The sequence below is a fragment of the Sander vitreus genome, chromosome 12 (genome assembly GCF_031162955.1).
Source record: "Sander vitreus isolate 19-12246 chromosome 12, sanVit1, whole genome shotgun sequence".
Classification (NCBI taxonomy): Eukaryota; Metazoa; Chordata; class Actinopteri; order Perciformes; family Percidae; genus Sander; species Sander vitreus.
The window spans coordinates 7,345,769-7,365,490 of NC_135866.1; the positions used below are offsets into that span (position 1 = coordinate 7,345,769).

A 19,722-nucleotide genomic window follows, 5' to 3' on the forward strand; every position below is an offset into this window, starting at 1 on the left:
TCTTCCGGCGGTAGGTCCCGCTGTGAACAGCAGGTGGTAGTGTTGTACAAGAACTCCAATTTCTGCTCAGTGGCAACTCTCTTACCAACCATAGACATAGATGTAAAATTTGAAAAAATGTATTTTTACGGTCTATGTTACCAACGTGTCGCTTTTTTGTCATGTAGCACACTGTGCTGCACAGTGCTAGTTCTAAATCTAACTAAGCAGAAAAAACTGTATGGGAATGCTTTTTGACATAGCTTACTAACTAATGAAATGATCAAAGATGGAAATAAGTAACTAAGTACATTTATAAGTACTATACTTGTAAGTACTGTAGCCCACAATGTTGAGGTACTTATATTTGATGATACCTACCCCACTACATTTTAGGGAGAAATATGTATAAATATATACTTTTTACTGCACTGGATTTATTTGACAGATTCATATTCAGATTCAAATTTCACATAAAAGCATATGATGATAAAATACAATACATTGAGATTAAACTGGTGGGAAACACCCTTACACTTACACTTACCTTCCCATTAGCAGTTTTACTAAACTACCGTAAGTAGTTAAAACTATTATCAAGCTACATTAAAATGCAACTTACATACTGAGTACTTTTACTTTTGATACGTTATGTACATATTGTTGATAGGTTCTTTACTTTTGCTTAAATCCAATTTTGAATTCTGTAATTGTACTTGTAATAAAGTATTTTTACATGTAAGGATGTCTTCCACCACTGTGACTAAGTATACATTTACTCAAGTACTTGGACCTTACTTGAGTATTTCCATTTTGGGAGACACCAACCACATGTCAGATAACTATTGTACTTTAACTCAATCATCCAATGCCTGCATTAATACTTACAGTGCAGATTAAATTAAAAATTGAAAAACTCTTAAAACACATGTACTGGAACTGTTTTGGTACTCTGTTATAACCTCATTTAATTCAAGAACATTTTGGGATATCTACAGTATGTAGTTTTTGGAACACATGGTTAACATGTGAAAGTTGGGACTTTTGTTTCAGAGTATTTTTCCATCAATGCTACCATAACTTAAGTCAAATCTTTCAATATTGTACTATTTGCATTAAATGATTGATCCCTGTAACTTCACCGTGAGGTAGGTGTGTATCAACCAGAATGAAGCACAAAACATCTTTGGGTCATAAAGGAATTTAAAGGTGCTGTAGGTAGGATTGCGAAGATCCAGGATTTAGCCAAAAATTGTGTACATCGACAACTTCTCCCAACCAACCTCCCTTTCTGCTAAAGCCCAAAACGTACTCCTAAGCCCCTCCCCCCACAAGGGAGAATGAATGTGTGTGCATGAGCAGCTAGACACTGCCCCCGGCCCTGATTGGTGCATCTGAACAGGGTGGATTTTTGCAAATCACACTACAGGCTGTAGGGGGTGCCAGAGGAGCTGGATTATTATTTTTTTTAATGACCTGCTTCATGTAGTTCTACTGGAACATAGGGTCAGTTTCAGCAAATATGACAGAAAGTTAGTTTTATAAGTCTTACCTTCTCCACCTTTTAAAGGGTCAGTTCACCCAATCGCAAAAACAGTATTTTCTTACTTCCTCTAATTAGTATCTAACCCTTTAAATGCTTTGTTTTATTTACCCAGGTTTTGAGATATCTAATCTCAGAGATACATATCGCAAAACCTGGACAATTTAAACCCAAACTGTGTATGGCTAAATACCACAAGAAGTCCCCCCCCCCCCTTAACCAATCCTTTAAAAATATACCGTGTTTTTCGTAAGGAAGTATTATACAGAAGTGTGCAGTAATGTTGTAATAGTGCAACTTGTGGACTGCACTAAGCCAATACCAACTGATGTTTGTGCATGACCTTTAATAACCGAGAGCTAAACAATGATCGACTGCTGCAGAAACATTAAATAAATCCCGATAAGGAATACACATCTTTATTACACCGTATTCACACAAACATAGTTCTCAATAAAAAAAAATAATAATATTCCACTGGCATAAAAGATTATACCACAAGAAAAAGTATAGTCAATACCAAATGTTATTCAGTCAAGGTACAAAAAACACCCATTCAAATCACAAATATGCATAAATAATAATCTTGGATTGATCAAATATAATTGCATGATTGGTTTGCATATCAATCAATATTTAAAACTGATTCACTTACACACTGACAATAACAGGAGTCCAGTATTCTTGCTTGGAATGTTAAAAACTTAACTTGTGTTATTGGATCCACTACCCCACCATCTTTACTCCAAAGAAAACAAGCTTAACTCTAATTGGACTGGTTATGCAAACAAAGGAAATATTTTCTCTTAAAAAAAGAAAAAAAAGAAAGTGAAATGAATGAGAAATGACAGAATATGAAAAGGTAAGACTAGTTTGTTCTAAAATTGTCATCTGTCCGAACAACCAAAAACGTTACTATTGTCCGTTACTGACCAATACTGAGGGGATGATACTGAAGTAACCACCAAATGTACATTCTCATTCACAGGAATTACATTGTTTATACAGATGATTCAGCAATTACAGATAAGATTTTTTTTAGTAACTTTTACTTTTAGTTTCATGTTGCCCTTACAAAAAATAGGAACCTCCCTTTACGAACGAGTGAGTTAAAAAAAAAAAAAAAAAAAAACACTGACAAAAGAAAGAATAGTAGGGCTTTGGCACATTAAAAGAAAATCCTTGGAATGAAAAAAACAAACAACAAAAAAAAAACTAGCTAAGCCAAATAGATAGGCTTTATGGTCACTTTAAATACAAAAATCACAGGAATGCAGTTCATCATGATATGTCTAACATTGGTTTCGCACAAACAGGGCTAAGAAAACAATTTCATACAATAGTAAAAAAAAAAATAAAAAAAAAAATAGATATGACCAAAACAAAAAGGTGCAACATCCTGTGGATATAAAAATAAGCCCTTAAGGAGTTTCAGCTTTCTGCAGAACATGCCTCCTTTAAACAATCTCTCTTTCCCTTCCTCAGCTCCGTCCTTCCTTCTAGTAATCTGTCCCATCGTCTTGGTACACCTGCTCTTCTTCCTGGTAACCTTGGTAACCCTCGTCGTGGAAATCTGGGAAGTCACGGGCGATGCCTGCCCCATTTTGATCATCGGCAACCTCTCCAGCTTTAGGACAGTACTTGGCGTCATAGATCTGCCGTCCCAGGCCAAAGTTCTGGCCTTTCTGGGTGGCTCCTTGGCTGTAGCCCATCTGTAGGGACATGGTGCTGTTGTCACACTTGTCTGTGCCCAGCTTCTGGTCGTAAATGGCACGCCTTGTCCCTGGAGCCGTCATCCCAGCCTGTAGTAGAGACAGGAGACAAAATAAATAAATAAGAAAAACATTTTGTGGTGCTATAACATTTAATTCTTCCTAGTAAAGGCATTAAACCAGGGGCTTTGGCTTGAATTGTGTACAGTGGTAGGAAGAGGAGCTGCGTTGTCCCATCTTTCTATACAGTCTATGCTCTAAACAAAGTGCTGATTTCACTGAGCCAACATGATAGGCCAAACCGATCAAGTGACAGTCTGGCCTTGCTCAAGACAATCCAGGAGTTTGCATCTTTCTACAAGACTAAACAGTTTACAGCAGTGGAAGGACAGTGAGGCCCGAGGCTCATTTCCACTCGAGTCTTATTTATGATTTCATGAGAAGTTGACTTATGTGTTGCATTACCTGGCTCGCTCCCTTGTTGGTTCCCATTTGCAGGCTGATGGTTGTGTTGTCCATTGGGGGCTGGATTTGAACTTTGGGGTCATATAAGTGCCTCCTGGTGCCATATGCGTTCATACCACTCTGACTGGCGCACTTGTTGGTCCCCATCTAAAGACCGAGAGCCACAATACATGGTAGTGAGACTTTCTAAACACTAAGTGAGTGAATCATGACACTAGGCAAACATACTTTCAGTCAAACTAAGTTCAGAAATGACTACCCTATACTGAAATGAAGACAGTAAGTCGTATTGCAAGTTTTTCTCATTGTGTTGGTAGCCCTCATATTTACCTGACATATCTTGGCAACGGAAACAACAAAAATACAAGCCTCAGAGGCCGTGAGAACAATGAGCAGCATTAATACTGAAGTATGCCAAGCTTGACGTGACATCATGACAAAGTCTGGGTTCGACACATGCAGTATTGTGCTCAGCTTTCCAAGCAGGTGAAGTGCCTCACCTCTGTCAGATGCAGCCAAAAAATATCAAATTAATAAGCTGCAACTGATTTTATGGAGTAATAATTCACAGTTATGTTATGGTTTTTCCCTTTGAAACTACAAATAAATAAGTAGTCTAAATGTAGAATGTGATAGGTATGGAGATGTTTGGCTGTGTGCACATAGCTGGAGTGAGTGGATGCAGAGTTCAGTTTTTTTGCTGGTGTGATCACAGTTAGAATTAGAATTATAGGTCTGAAAGTAACTGCTGCTGACTCTTCACATTTTAAACCCTGCAGGCAGCTCACCCAGGAATGTCCCAAAAAAAAAACTATACCTGTAGGCCAATGACGCACTGTCCAGCCTTCATCTTCTCATCATCAAACATCCTCTCCTGCTTGTCAGCGTACTTCACCCCAATGTCCACCCGTGGCTGGCAGCCCTTGGTTTTGGCCTGAGAGAGAAGACATGGTGGGACACTCTCAAATCTAATCACTCACCATAATAATTTAACATTACTCCCGCCACTTGGTGTCAGATTTTAAAGACTCACCATGCTAGCGAGTGCGAGCAGCGTTGTCTGGACCTGCGTCATGTTGCCGTTCTCAAACAGGTCGTTGGCCTCGAAGAGATCATGAGGCTTCAGGCCATACGCTGTGGTGGCTTTGATGAAGTTCGTCAGGTTCTCCAGCTAAAACCATACCAATTTATACAAGGTCAACAACAATGTGTGCACGATTTAGAATGCCAGAGGTGTGATTAGTTCTCTGTTTGCATATCATCTTAATTTCCTTTTAAACAAGGAGCAGTCCTGTCACTGTGAAAGCACTTTGTCAGCCAGTCTCAAATAAGGGAGTGGATTTGTTTACTGTGACTGGCTGTAACTCGGTAAAGGAACCAGTTTCAGAAATGCCTCTAAGCTGTGGCTGTAAAAGCAAAAGAAGCTGTCACTGCCTATCAACATGACCTAGCATGATTCAGTGCACTGACATCCTAACTGGTAGAAAACACTCAAAGCACAATATGACACCACAGAGAGCGTTTTTTTTTTTTTTATGTAGTATAAAGTATCCAACTATGTACAAAAGCAAGTCTCTAACCTAGGGTTGGGTATCGTTTTGATCTTTACGATTCCGAACCGGTACTTTTAAAACGATTCCTAAACCGATTCTTGAAAAACTGAAAAAAGTGTAATATGTTTCCTAGCGATCACGTGCAGTGAATGGTTAATATGCTTTTACGTCCGTTTTGGTGAGCCCAGAGAGGAAAATATGGCATTTTAAAAGTAGCCTACATTTACGATAGCTAGCTAACGGTAGACTACAGAGAAAGTGTGATATTTTTACATTCGTGTCGGAGCGACAGAGGGAAAATATTTCAGTCGACGCATTAAGTAGAACCGAAATGAGGAACAGAAATTTGCGTTATAATCTGGTCCGATTCCTACCGGTTGCGTAGGAAGGGTTTCGGTACCCAAACCTACTCTAACCATCTCTAACTATGTACAAAAGCAAGTCTCTAACTGCATGAAACATCATTGCTAATTAGTATAGTCAACTTTTATTGTATAGGGCCACATCTGTATGTATTATTTATAGCTAAATCCCTTTCTCTTTTTAGGGTAAGCTCTAATTCTGGCACATTTACTTGTATGTATTATTAGTGTACATTGTCTCTGATAAATAAATCTGTTTATAAATAAATGTAAATGAACTGGTGCTGCCAAAAGACACTAGTTTTGCACCCCCCTCAATTGGTTAAAAGCATGTTTCATCAACTAACTCACCTGATGCCAGTTCAGCGCTGACTGGTTGACCTTTTTCACAGAGCCTGGGGCAAGTTTGTTGATAAGGCTGTGAGAGAAAAGAGGCAAATACTTTCAGTTTTCCCCAACCACTGTACATCGTAAAACGGATGATCAAAGCCTTCGTAGTGTACCAGACAAGATTTGATCTCCGCTTACTCGCACAGAATGACTCCACTCTTCAGGCCTTTTTGGAAGTCGGGGCCGATAGAAGCACCGGTGGTGTCTTCGATCCAGACCCTCAGCTCCTCCTCTTTCTGGTTGTCGTACTTTAGTGCGATCTGGTTGGGCAGAGAGGTTAAAGGTCACATGTGTTCGGTTAGCAGCCACTAGGTGATTTCATTTTTAAACAGTAAATGCATTCATCACAGACTTCTTCTTTGTTACCAAGACACACACACACACACACACACACACACACACACACACACACACACACACACACACACACACACACACACACACACACACACACACACACACACACACACACACACACACACACACACACACACACACACACACACACACACACACACACACACACACACACACACACACACACACACCTCAGTGTAGTAGGCTACGTCTACAGAGGGGGTTTTGTCTTGTTAAGCACACACACACGTCCTGTTTGGTAAACTGCTAAATTCTCCCCTGAAAACACAGGAAGGCAGTGGCTGAAAGTGGAATGGTGGGGGGCAGATTTAAGGGCCTTAACATGGCACAAAGATTGACTTTCTTGTAAGGGTGTCACATTGAGGTGTTACTTTGGTTTACAAGATTAGTTTTTTGACCGATGACATAAGTGTGAGAAACACGTTATGGTGGCTTTCGAAGAGGCCATTCAGGAAGAGCATTATGATTATGAACAAGTCGTTTGTCGTGTGACAAACTGGGGGAAAATGAGTGACGACTGAAAACAGGTATAGATGTCTTCCCTTCTAGTAAAGGGCAAGGTGTTCACCGAGCTTCGTGCAAACCCACGAGCAGCTACCAATCTCTCTCCGCCCCGAGGGCAACGAGAAGCTGAACCGCAGAGTTTAACCTACCATTTACATAGAAGCTGGCCGCACTTGGCTCACAGCTGGTTGTACTCTTAAGGAATGCCTGTCCTCTAATTACATTTCCTTCATTCAGTTATCCCCATATTAAAAAAAAAAGAAACAAAAAAAAACAACAAAAAAAACACACTAGCCATTTTAATTGCCCACAAAGAATCCTACAAATGTAATTTATAGAGACAAGCTGAACGCAAGGAATTTACCCCACACTGGTTGGATGAAAAGAGCTGCTAAAGCAGAGAGAGGGAGCACAACTCTGTGTTGATCCAATGAATGAATATAGACCATTGCTTATTGCAGCTGGTCAACTTTGAGTTCATGGTTTTCTAGATCTCTGGGGGGGGGGGCTAGGAGGAGTGCAAATCCTTTAAATGCCTCACATTTCACGGAGGAGGCTACGTCACGCTGACAGGAAACATCACTCAAGTCAGCATCTCTTTACCCCCCCTCCCCTTCAAGGACATCAGTGGTAACAGACAGAGGAAATCCATGTGTTTTCTTTATGTCCAGCCCATGTTGTTCTGTAGAGATTTGAGGAGGAGACTTGACTCTTTCTCTTCCATACAAGGGCACAGCCAAGGAATGCAGATACATAGAATAAAAATCAGCTAAAAAAGGTGAGTTCAATGGTAGGTGTGTGCCGGACCCCGGAGAGCTGAGTGAGCAAAACCTTTGTCCATATGCAACTCATACTATCCCCCCCCGCCCTTTAAGTAACAAAGGGGAACCATGCAGGCAAGAAAATGATGGCCAAGATTTAAAAAAAAAATTTAAAAAAAAAAGTCAGTCACCTTGTGGTGTCACTAGTAATAAGAGGAATTAACAGTATTACACAGTAACAACACAATTACAAGGTTAAGTTTCCACGGTCGTTCCGTTACAGCTCAGTGTGATACACACGGCCAGAAAAGTAATCTCCAGCATCAGCTACGGTATTTTAAGTGGATCCGGGTGTGCAGAGGTCCAAATAAACAAGGTGCTTTCCCTCATCAAGGCCGCACTCAACAAGTTATACATTACCACTAAGTGGGTCATTTTAGAGACCGTTTTGTTTATTTGCCTTCGGTGTACACAAGGACTTACTCTGCAGAGTGAAAACTAAGAAGAAAACAAAAATCTTTCTGATCTGACATGATTTGAGCGAAGAAAAGTTGTAGCCTATCACGAGAAGCGGAACGACACCTTACCACAAGGGGGGAAGTAACGGTAGGAAACTATTCTTGCCGTTTGAAGAAGCAATTAAAAAAAAATTTAAAAAAAATAAAGAAAAAAAAAAGACACAGGGAAGGGGAATAATGGATGACATCCAATCCCGGGACTAATTACATTATCTACTAATGCGGGTCACAACGCCGGAAGCTGCACGGGGAATAGAAAATGCTGGAAAACGGGGATAACAGTTTTGCCACAACGACGCTTCTTTGCCAGAGGGACAACGCCCATAGTCTGTTGTGTGTGTTTTTTTTTTTTTTAAACTTTGTCTAAAATACTTATTCTGTTTAAATTTGAGATGTAAGCTAAAACTCAAAAGATTAATATACACTTTAAAAAGTTCACACTCAACGAAAGTTTTGTGAACATTCTAAATTCCGCTCATCTTTCGATAAACACGTTTAAATCTCTGTAGACACGCATGTACCAACCGACCTCTGAATAACGTTACCTGACCTGAGCACGCATATCAAAATGGAGGCCAGGTGCCTCCGATGCTCGCGGTCCGAGAAAAGCACAATGAGTGGATGATGGGAAGAAAAGTTAAAAAAAACTTTATATGATAAAAAAAACAACTATTAACACCTACCTTGTTTTTGACTTCCGCTGATAACCCGTAGGAAGGACCCTTGGTAAAAGCCATTGTCAAAGAGTTGAGGTTTTTCTGTTTGGGTCAAAAAAAAAAGACAGCTACTTGAGAATAAACACTGATCTAGCTAAACAATCTTCGACTTTCTCTTCCAATGAAACCTCGGAGTGAACTAAATACTTCCTTTCTCTTTTACGGCCGCCAATTAGAGCGAGCCCACAGTTTCTACCAAAGAGCGTCAATTCAAGAATCGAGATAGTTCACTGCTGATGTGTCACTGAACGGAGCAATACAAGGGCGCGAAAACATAGTGGAGACCGGACGTCTCTTTACAGCGAGGCAATCTATCAGTGGTATTGAATGGAACAAACTCTTAAAGAAACACCCCTGATTGATATTACGTCAGAAGTTAATTATTTGATGACATAGCATACCATGGGAACACATTTTCAGTATTTAAAACACAATGTGTTTATATTAGACTATTTTTTGTCCAACAAAATGACAACTAGAAAAAAAGGATTTAGCTATTTCTCGCCCTCATATTTTTAATCCTGGCAGGGTTGTTAGAGAAGGCTTGGAAACAGTAGTTAGACCTTTATGTTGGAAAATAAAATGCATAGGCTATGTGAATGTCTATTCCATTATATTTGTTTTAAATTAGGCTAATCAAGTGCAACACACACCAGCTGCATTATAGAAAGTTGTATCACTTGTTCAATGAATTTATGCAAGTAGCGCATAGAGTAGGCCTAATACCATATATATTACAGGGTTTATAAGCCTACACTCAAAACAAAAACTACCCATTCCTCCCCAGTATAAACATTGTAGAGAACAGTTTCAGAAATCACGGTGGTACGCCGATAGGACTTCTCTTGCTTCTCCTGTATACTCTTTGGTTATACGCTTCGTTAATCGATAGACTCCACCTTTCTCCTTCTCTTCTTTAGATCGCGATTGACATCAAAAACTCCTTATATGGAAGGAAACTTCCCAAATTCCTGAATGGTGGGAGTGATCCACCGTTCCCACCCTGCATACCGTAACCAGACTCGCAGCTACCAAAAACTGTCGCACTCTTTTGAGTCAGCGTCGAAAAGAAAGAAAAAAAGTTTTGAGGAACTAAACTAAGCACTATTAGCTACTGAGGTGACGTAATGTCGGGGCTATGGGGTGTTAGATAACAGATGCAGCTTCCCTTCACACGCCAGAAACGGCAAATGTCTGATCTCAACAGGATTGCTTCCTTCTTTACATATTAATGAAAGTAAACATCTTGCTACATTACAGTGTATTATTTATCGTTCCTCCGAACGTGAACATCTGGAGAAAACATATTAATCATATAGTAAAGAAAGAGTTACACCAACATATATTTTCTAAAAGGAAGAACTGTCCCAGTGACCTCCTCACTGGGACACACACCCTGTTGTTTCCCCAGACCAGACATAATCTAGTTATGGACAATAGGGCTATTTGTAAAGATAGAGCTATTGACTATAATTGGCCAGTCAGGAAAATGAAATTGGCCAACAATTCAGCTATTTACCTTAAAAATTGACATTTGTTTCAGCTAGTCTGGTTCCGTGGTGCATTTACTTTTCCAGCAACACCTGAATTAATTTGTGTTGGACGTGAAGTTGGGTGTCATCAGGAGCAAAAGCATGTTTGAGTTTAAGGAGTTTATGACGGAGAGGTTTCATACTGAAAACAAATATAGATTAAACACTGAAAGGGTGTCTGTAATATACACACACACACACACACATATATATATATATATATATATATATATATATATATATATATATACATATATATATATATATATATATAAGCTCCATTTTTGTCTCATCAGACCACATGACCTTCTCCCATTCCTCCTCTGGATCATCCAGATGGTCATTGCCAAACTTCAGATGGGCCTGGACATGCGCTGGCTTGAGCAGGGGGACCTTGCGTGCGCTGCAGGATTTTAATCCATGACGGCGTAGTGTGTTACTAATGGTTTTCTTTGAGACTGTGGTCCCAGCTCTCTTCAGGTCATTGACCAGGTCCTGCCGTGTAGTTCTGGGCTGATCCTCATGATCATTGATGCCCCACGAGGTGAGATCTTGCATGGAGCCCCAGACTGAAGGGAGATTGACCGTCATCTTGAACTTCTTCCATTTTCTAATAATTGCGCCAACAGTTGTTGCCTTCTCACCAAGCTGCTTGCCTATTGTCCTGTAGCCCATCCCAGCCTTGTGCAGGTCTACAATTTTATCCCTGATGTCCTTACACAACTCTCTGGTCTTGGCCATTGTGGAGAGGTTGGAGTCTGTTTGATTGAGTGTGTGGACAGGTGTCTTTTATACAGGTGACAAGTTCAAACAGGTGCAGTTAATACAGGTAATGAGTGGAGAACAGGAAGGCTTCTTAAAGAAAAACTAACAGGTCTGTGAGAGCCGGAATTCTTACTGGCTGGTAGGTGATCAAATACTTAAGTCACGCAATAAAATGCAAATGAATTATTTAAAAATCATACAATGTGATTTTCTGGATTTTTGTTTTAGATTCCGTCTCTCACAGTTGAAGTGTACCTATGATAAAAATGATAGACTTCTACATGCTTTGTAAGTAGGAAAACCTGCAAAATTGGCAGTGTATCAAATACTTGTTTTCCCCACTGTGTATATACACACAAATGATGAAAAGCATTTTTTGTGGTCAATCTGCCAGCAGAAGTGTGTTGCATATAACTAGAGCTGAAATGATTAGTTGATTAATTGATTGACAGAAAATGTTTCAACAATTATTTGGACAATCAATCTTTTCAGGCATTTTTCCAAGCAAAGAAGTCAAACATTTGCTGGTTGTAGCTTCTCAAACATGAGCTTTTGCTGCTTTTCTTCATCATATGTGATAGTACATTTGGATTTTGTATTGTTCGGTTGAAAAAAAAAAAATCAAGCAAGAGGACATCTTATAGACAAAACAATTAAATCGAGTTAGCGAGAAAATCAGCACATTAATACAAAATAAGCTCTAATAACCAATGACATCATTTTGATTTCATGGACATGCACATCTTCAGCGTGACGTAGGTGGTGCCTGTCTCAACAGATTCTGATGACACAAGGATGTCAAATGTTGGAAACTATTAGTGACGTAAGCCCAGGTGTCTCTCCTCCATATCTGGTCATAAATACATCTGGATTTCAGAGGGTGCATGTGGCAGGGGATTACATCATACAGGTGTGCAGAGGACTGACTCAGAGTCTGAGAGAACACACCCGAGGGGGGGCAGTTAGTCATCCTGATATCTGTGATGAGATTACGTCAGCACGGAGTGTCGTAGTTATGATTCCCCTGAGTATATCAAACAAGGGACCCATAAAAATTTTACTTTTGCGCACACACACACACACGGCTATTTCTTTACTGTTAGTGTTGTCAATTCCAGGCTTCCACTGATGGAGAACAAACTAAATCTTGAGTATGATTATTTTATTTAAAAAAAGAAAAAAAAGAAAAGAAAATAGGGGGCCATATATTCTTTGTTGGCCTTGAAATCAAAACAAATCTGACCAATTAATTCCCAGTGAACTGAAACCAATCAGCCCACACTGATGCAGACAAAAGAAGACAAATTGACAATGTGCACCCCCACATGGACGAACTGCGCAAGTACAACAAATTACAGCATAATGCAACTTCCGACAGTGAATCGCAAAACAAAAGGCAGAAGTATACAGCACTCCCAACTGACCATTTAACTTCAACAGGGCAAAAAATATTCAAGGATGTTGAACACAACGGCACCGTAAAAGACCCACGAGTCAGTTGACGGAGCTGAAGATTTAGATCATTTTTATTTTTCAAACAATTGAGAGATGTTAAACACTGAACAAATAAAGAGCCCCCCCCCCCCCAGTCAAAACTCCAGAAAACAGATTCTTATCAACCAGTTTAGCATTTTTCCTTTATTGCCAGCTGCGTTGTGCAGTTACTCATTGTCTGCAGCTTCAGTCTCTCTAGATCAGTGTACAAAAAGCAACAGAAACGGTGCATATACCAGCGTCATATTGATCATGGGATTTGCAATTCTCGTACATAACACCCAGCTCCACGGACAGGCGTGTTTTTTTTTTTTTATTCTGAAGCAAATCCAGATTAACCATTTTACCAAGGCACATTGGTAGGGATGAGTGACTGAAAGAACGAATGGAAAGAGGCTGCGCAGAAGCCAATCTCAATTTAAGTTGGGAGAAAGAGTGGTAGTGATTTGTGAGTATAAAAGGGAAATACATTTTAAGTATTAGATGTCACATGGAAAATGCCAAAACTATCTGATGCACACAGCTTTCTCTCTCGCTCTCCCTTTGCTGTATTGAAAAATGGAAGCAAAAGAAATGCTCCTCAAACTAAATACTTTCTAAACTCTCAAAAGCAGCTGCAAAAACATTGAATGCGTCTTAAACTCTGAATAAACTGTGGGCACAGATTGTGGGAGCATCAGTCACTATTCACATTTGAATTAAGTCAGTGATAAAATGACCAACAAGATGTAAATTTATGAACAAGTGCATTAGAGGTCTCAATCCTGTACATTCGTCGTTAAGGCGGTTTAACTCCGAAAAACATTGTGATGGAATTCCAGAAGGCCAACATTATCTAAAGGAATAGGAAACAAAGCGAGTCCCAGTATTCAAACATTTCATTGTTTTTGTCTCTAAAAGTGCAATTATTGATCAGCACCGTCCGATTTGACATTCTTTAATATTTTACGCTTGGGAGAGAATCAGTGTGAGACGCAAACATTTTTTAACTTTTAATTTTTTAACTTTAGGTGAATTAACTTTAAATTAGCACCACACTATTTTTGATGAAACCATTTTTTTTTATTTTTATTTTTTAAACCAAATGATTTTTCTGAAGAAAAAAAAAAAATTCTTGAGAGTTGCGTTGGGATTGGGCATAAAGGAGCTGTGTGATGAGATGGAGTATGGAATGTCAATGACCAAATGCATTGGCCAGTCTTAAAGAAAGACCATGCAAAAACACTTGTACGCGCCTTCAATATTGGAGATTAGGCTGACAGTATTGTGATGTAAACAGGGGGGAAAAAAAAACAAAACAGAAAAAAAACTGTCTCAGAACGTCCCATAAATGAACTGGTCAAAATAAATACATGTATACATGATAAGAAATTTATAATTTACTCTTTTATATCTCACATAAAGCTTCTTGTAATGGCCTAATACGACCCAGTATTTCTTAATCTGGACATGTTCGGCTCTACCTGTGCTAGATTTATCAACACCTTTCTGGGCACCAACATGGCGGCCTGGACAGGACAGCTAAACCCCAGTCTTCCCTCAAATGTAACCCTAGATTGGAATTCCTCATTAGAAACTAGAAGGTAAGAAAAGAAAACGGTATCATCCCAGTGAGCCTGAAATAGAGGTACAATTCAGAACATCATAAATTGACATAACGCCATTTCTGGTCGTCTGGGATAAGTCTGTCCTCTACTTCTAAGCCTTCAGGGTTAGTAGCAGCATTCTGCAACTAGGGCCTCATCATTCCTGTGGCTTTCAGTTTGAAAAATAAAACAGAAACAGCCCTTGGTATTACAAACTCAACTATTCTTTTAATCTTTACTCTTACCAACATCTTATTAGAATAACACAGAAAGAGTAGGAGGCGGGGGGGGGGAGGGGGAGTTTAGCAGTCCTGGCTTTTGCCGAACTCACAGTGGACAAACAAAATCACAAAGTATCTTGTCTCTGTGGGGAGACGAAGAAAGGAGTGGAAAAGGAACAGCAACCTTCCCAAACCCCTCAGTCTAGGCAAATATATGGCAGGATGTTCAATTTGCTTTCATCCCCATGAGGGTCCAATGATATGCACTCTGTCCAATCATACCAGGTGCCCTCTGTGTCATAACAACCGTTGACACCCGGCCAGTGCTGTGTGTGTACCCTGTCCAGGTCCCCGTCTGTCACCTCCCGGCTCAAGCCCGGTAAATCCCCTACTGAGCTGTCCTTCTGCAGAACATGTCTCTTCCGTGAGTCCTTGATCTCCTGTTCTTCTCTTTTCAGATACTCTGACATGAAGAAGTGTGCACTAGGGGCCTGGACACCAGAGGAGGTGAGCACATTACTCTGAAGGTTCAAGTAGGACTGGATGATTTCATTTCTGGACAGCTCTTTCCAGTTTGTTTGACAGAAAGGGTTAGGGCTGGGACCTGGGGCTGGGGCCGGGGCTGGGGCCAGGGCTGGGACTGGGACTGGGGTAGGGACAGCGGGCTGTTGTACAGTGCTTTCAGTTCTCTGCCTAGACTCAGCAGGGTCAGGAGTGGGGGCTTCCTCTGTTTGAGAAGGTTCTTTATGTACCAGGTGTTTAATCTGACCTGTGACGGGGTCAAATGTTAATCTGCGTTCTTTTAACCGTACAGGTTTAGTCGTGTCCTCTATTTTCTGGCCATCTAGGTTGACAGAGTAGTCTCTTGACCTGTACTTCCTCCTTTTATGCTCCGAGTTGGGAACTGTTGTCCCTTCTGTGTCATCAGACACAGACATGGCTCCCTCAGATGTCGGTCTTTGTAGTTCTGAGTTGTGTTGGGGTTGAGAGGGAGAAGGGGAGACTGATGGGGATTCCAGTGTTGCGGATACGTCTTGTGGTGGGCAATGAGAAGGGACTTCTGACGAACTGACCCAGTGCATTGAAGACCTATGAGAAGAATGTGGCAGCTTGTCAGCGTAAGATGCTTGAGCTGGGGAGGATACAGGCTGGGCCAAAGAAAAGGTAGAGTCCCTAGAGGAAGGGCTTGGGATAGGTGTTCCTTTAGGTGCATATGCTGAAGAGCGCTTGGTCACTGTGTCTTGCTTCAGGCTCCTTGGACTGGTAGTGAGGCCACGGGGACTTTTGGCTTGATAAAAGCCCGCTCCTCCACCTCCTTCGTCCAATCTGGCCTGTTGCTGCATCACAGCAACCTTGATCATAGAGGAAGTGCTAGGTAGTTTGGCAACTCCAGGGGAGCTGGGGCGAGGCTTGACAGCATTTACCGGAATTCTGTTGATTTTATCATTATCAAGGTGCTCTATCCGGGATCTGTCAGGAGACGGGACGACTTGCTGGTCAGGCAGGGCATCAGGACTGCCTGTAATCCCATTGGTGAGTGGTGGGCGAAACCGAGTTATCAAACGAAGACATCTTGGAGATTTTCTCTGGCAAGTGCACCCCACTGTCTCTGTGCTCTGCTCGGCGTTTGCGGCTGCTTGATTTCTCAGCTTTCGGTGAGTATGTGTTGTGAACATCGTTTCGGATTTTGACTTCAGGGACACCCTTCCCTGACACAGAAATGTCAAGAGGGGAGGCATCCGTTCTGCAGGGATGAGAACTGCCATTGGTAGACCCAGGGGCACTGGCAGCCACAGCTGGCCCAGGTTCGATCAGCTTTTGCCAGGCCCGTAAGAGTTTTTTAGCACGCTTAGCAAGGTCTTCATTCTTGGTCTTCTTCCTTACATCATTGATCAATTTTCCTAGTCGAGTTTCCTACATAAATAATGTGTGAGAGTTAGAAACAAATTAAGCAACACAATTTCTACATGAAGTTCTAGTTCACATATAATCAACTGTCTTACCTCAAGTGCTTCTTTGGTGATAGGGTATTTTTCAAGACAGGAAATTACCTCCAATACAGCCACCATATTGCTTATCTGCAGCGAGGACATAACAAACATTTTGTATTAGGCTACTTCGCCTGCACCGGTGTGCAAATATTTAGCAGTAGCCACTATTAAATGAAAATTGTAATGACAGTCCTGATATATAAAAGATACATATATCAGAATCAGATTAATGACCAAGCAGATTTACACTTGCACAGACTTTGCCTTGGTGTAGTAGGTGCATAGAGTAAACAATAAACATTAAGATTCAATTATTTATTGCCATACAACTTAGTTGTTAGGAATTTCCCTTAGTGTGCTTATGACAAAATACCAGACAATCGCAGTATAACGGTGAAGATGCATAAGAAATAAAAACACTTAATACATAACGTCCACCCCATAAAACATGACATGCATCCATGGATGAAAGATACAGAATACAGTACAGAATCAAGTGTCAGGTGCTTTAAAAACAGTATAAGTTGGAGCAAGCATATTAAAAAAAGGGAGTAAACTATACATTAGAAGACAATGATACTCACATGCCTAAACAAGTCTCCTATATTAATGTTATGGCTAGAAATGCTATTGAATCGTGGCAATCGTGCAACGTGTGTGAGTATGGGGGAAAGTTAGCTTGTAAGTTAGCCAGCTTCTGAAACATTAGCTTAACTGTACGCTTCAGATCGACGTTGAAAAGTAACAATGGCAAAGTGTCAACTCCAAAAAACTTCCTCATTGTAAACGTTTTAACAAAAGTGTGGCACTGGATCAAAAATTAGAAGCAAAAAGCGTTAAACTTTAATTTGAGCGAGGTTCTTATCCTGTCGTGGAAGTCAATCAGCTTTTGAGTCTCGGCAGACTTAGCAAACCCGTGTTAGCTCATTTGGCTACTGCTAGCATTTAACAAACTTGAGAAGGAAGGGTCCGACTATTTCCTAAAACGTAGCTATTCAAGCTAAAAGTTAGCTAGCTGGCTACCTCTCGCACTTCGGTAACGAGGGCTTATTGGCGTGAAACGGTTTACAAGGAGGCCAATTAGTAGAACATACAGTTCATTTCGGAGTTAAATGCGTATTTCCAGGGCACATGTAACGTTATGTATTATATTCCCTCAAGCCATGTAATACTCTAAACCCGCTTTAGCATTACGGCTAGGCTAGCAGCTAGCAAGCTATCTACATAAACCAGCTAACCATGTCTAACCAAGGTATAGCGCTTGTGCTAAGTTAGCTAGCTTGCAAGCTGTCAAATCAAGAGCTCAGCGTCTCTCCATCTTTGGCAGTTACTCGACAGGTCGGTGCCAACCCAAATCGTATACCACACATAAAAAAAATAAAAAATAATTAAATAGTAAATGTACAACTGTTGTGTGAACTGCCTTGTTGAGTTTGCCAGAGTGCAGGTAAACAAGCTAGCGTTAGCTTCCTAGCTTGCTAGCTTCACTCACATTGCTGTTGGTGTCGATGGCCTGCAGCAGCCGGTCCCTCAAATGCTGCGGGGTTGCTGAGACCGTTGTCATTGCCTGTTCGGTGCGATCCGGAGGATGGAGGGAGGAATCCTCCAAAATGAAAACCGGGTGACAATGATGACTCAAAAGCCGCTGCGGTAACACGACAGGCGTCCGAACATCATCTTTTTCTGTCGCCTGTAAGGTAGACGGTTCAGTTTTTCTCTCATCGAGTGGGAAATGTGTGTGCTGTGTTGACCGTTGGTTGCTGCCTGCTGGGCGCTCTAGCAACTCACTACCAGCTGCTGGATCTCTCGTCGGCCTCCTGTTGCATGCTGGGATATGATGAATGCGCTTTGACGTCTGCACGTAACCAAGTAAACATGCCTGCTGTCCACCTACACTCCTGGGTTTATCCATTAGTCTATTTGTGTTGAGTAACCCAAAGTTTTATGTTGGGAATGTACAAAATGGGTCCCCAGCATAAGAAACTGCATGAAATTAGCATAATTAGCAATAATGAGCATAATCGTATATATATATATTTGGACAAAATTGGAGTGGGTAAAAAATGTTAAATTCAAAATGCCGTTGGGCCGATTTTGATGGCTTTCGAGTCGATTTTCGGAGTTTTAGATGACACTGAACCGATTGGATTAAACAGTTATGTTTTTGAAATAATTGAAATAACTTCAACTCGTTTATAAATTGTAGGATATAGCCTATTTCTGAACACAATTATCCACATGACGCAGAGAATGTAATAAAAAAAAAAGAAAATTATAATTCACAGATCTTTACACTCAGAGGTGACTCACAATGGGGTATTGGAACAAAGACAAGTACCATACCAAACTAGAATAATATAACTATGGTTAAATAATATCCTCATGAAAAGCAGAAAAAGGGATTATAACATAAGAAACAGGTACTTCTTGGTTAATGTCCTCCTGATCTGTTATCATATCATATATGGGTCGTTTGTTACCGAATTTCAAACAATGAATTAAAATATAAGGATAATTTGAAGAAACGTTCATTATAGCAATTCATTTGTGGTTTTATTTAATTATTCAATTATCACTTAGTCTAATGTATGAAAAAAAAAATAAAAAAATAAAAAAATAATATATATATATATATAAATAAAGGCAAATGTAATTGAAAAGGTCCGTCACAGTCTCCCAGAGCCCAAGTGATGTTTTCAAATTACTTATTTAGTCTGACCAAGAATCCAAAACCCAAAGGTATTTCATTTACAGGGATATAAAAAGTAGAGAAAAAATTCTCACAATTTACAAGCTGGGACCAGATCACGTTCGATGGCATTATTCCTTGATTAACAACTTAAACAATTCTTCAGCAATCAAAATGGCTGGTAATTAATTTTCTGTCGATCAGCTAATCGCTGAATAGACTAATCATTTTAGCTCTAAAGTGAACCACAGACAAAAGAAATAGAAAACACATAAGTCACATGCCAACCTCAAGAGAAACAGTACAAAAGAGAGCACATTACTCATTTTCAATCATCTCTCAGTTAGAGGTCTACAGGTTTCACTTTCCCTATTCCTAGAGGAGAAAATCATATTAAAATATGTTGAATTATTGTCAGTTATTAGATCAACTTTGGCCAAAGGTTCCCCCCCCCCATTATTGTATCAGTAACCACACACACATTCCCACACACAGCTTGCACAATCTCTCAGCTATCAGACATCCCTAGTACATTTAGAACATTACCAAAGGTCACCCTCGAG

General features: G+C 40.3%; 2 protein-coding genes across 2 annotated transcripts; both read right to left on the reverse strand.

The window, feature by feature from the left end:
• Window positions 1-1,925: 1,925 nt before the first annotated feature.
• Window positions 1,926-9,021, reverse strand: cnn2 (calponin 2). The gene is made up of 7 exons (XM_078263911.1): window positions 8,849-9,021; window positions 6,143-6,264; window positions 5,966-6,032; window positions 4,733-4,870; window positions 4,517-4,633; window positions 3,700-3,846; window positions 1,926-3,324 (listed from the first exon to the last, which is right to left on the reverse strand). Exons 1-7 carry the CDS (start codon window positions 8,900-8,902, stop codon window positions 3,022-3,024), a joined length of 948 nt encoding a protein of 315 aa, XP_078120037.1. The 5' UTR covers window positions 8,903-9,021; the 3' UTR covers window positions 1,926-3,021.
• A 3,302-nt stretch (window positions 9,022-12,323) lies between these two features.
• crsp7 (cofactor required for Sp1 transcriptional activation, subunit 7) lies at window positions 12,324-18,294 on the reverse strand. The gene is given in 4 exon segments (XM_078263926.1): window positions 12,324-16,015; window positions 16,017-16,393; window positions 16,483-16,557; window positions 17,963-18,294. Coding segments are annotated over 4 exon segments (1,863 nt in total). The 5' UTR covers window positions 18,035-18,294; the 3' UTR covers window positions 12,324-14,676.
• Window positions 18,295-19,722: the final 1,428 nt, after the last annotated feature.

Coding starts and splice junctions, on each gene's coding strand:
- cnn2 (XM_078263911.1), bottom strand. CDS start 8,902: ATGGCTTTTACCAAGGGTCCTTCCTACGGGTTATCAGCGGAAGTCAAA. Junction 6,033..6,142: donor AGTGGAGTCATTCTGTGCGA/GTAAGCGGAGAT, acceptor TTTCTCTCACAG/CCTTATCAACAAACTTGCCC. Junction 3,325..3,699: donor CCAACAAGGGAGCGAGCCAG/GTAATGCAACAC, acceptor TCTCTACTACAG/GCTGGGATGACGGCTCCAGG.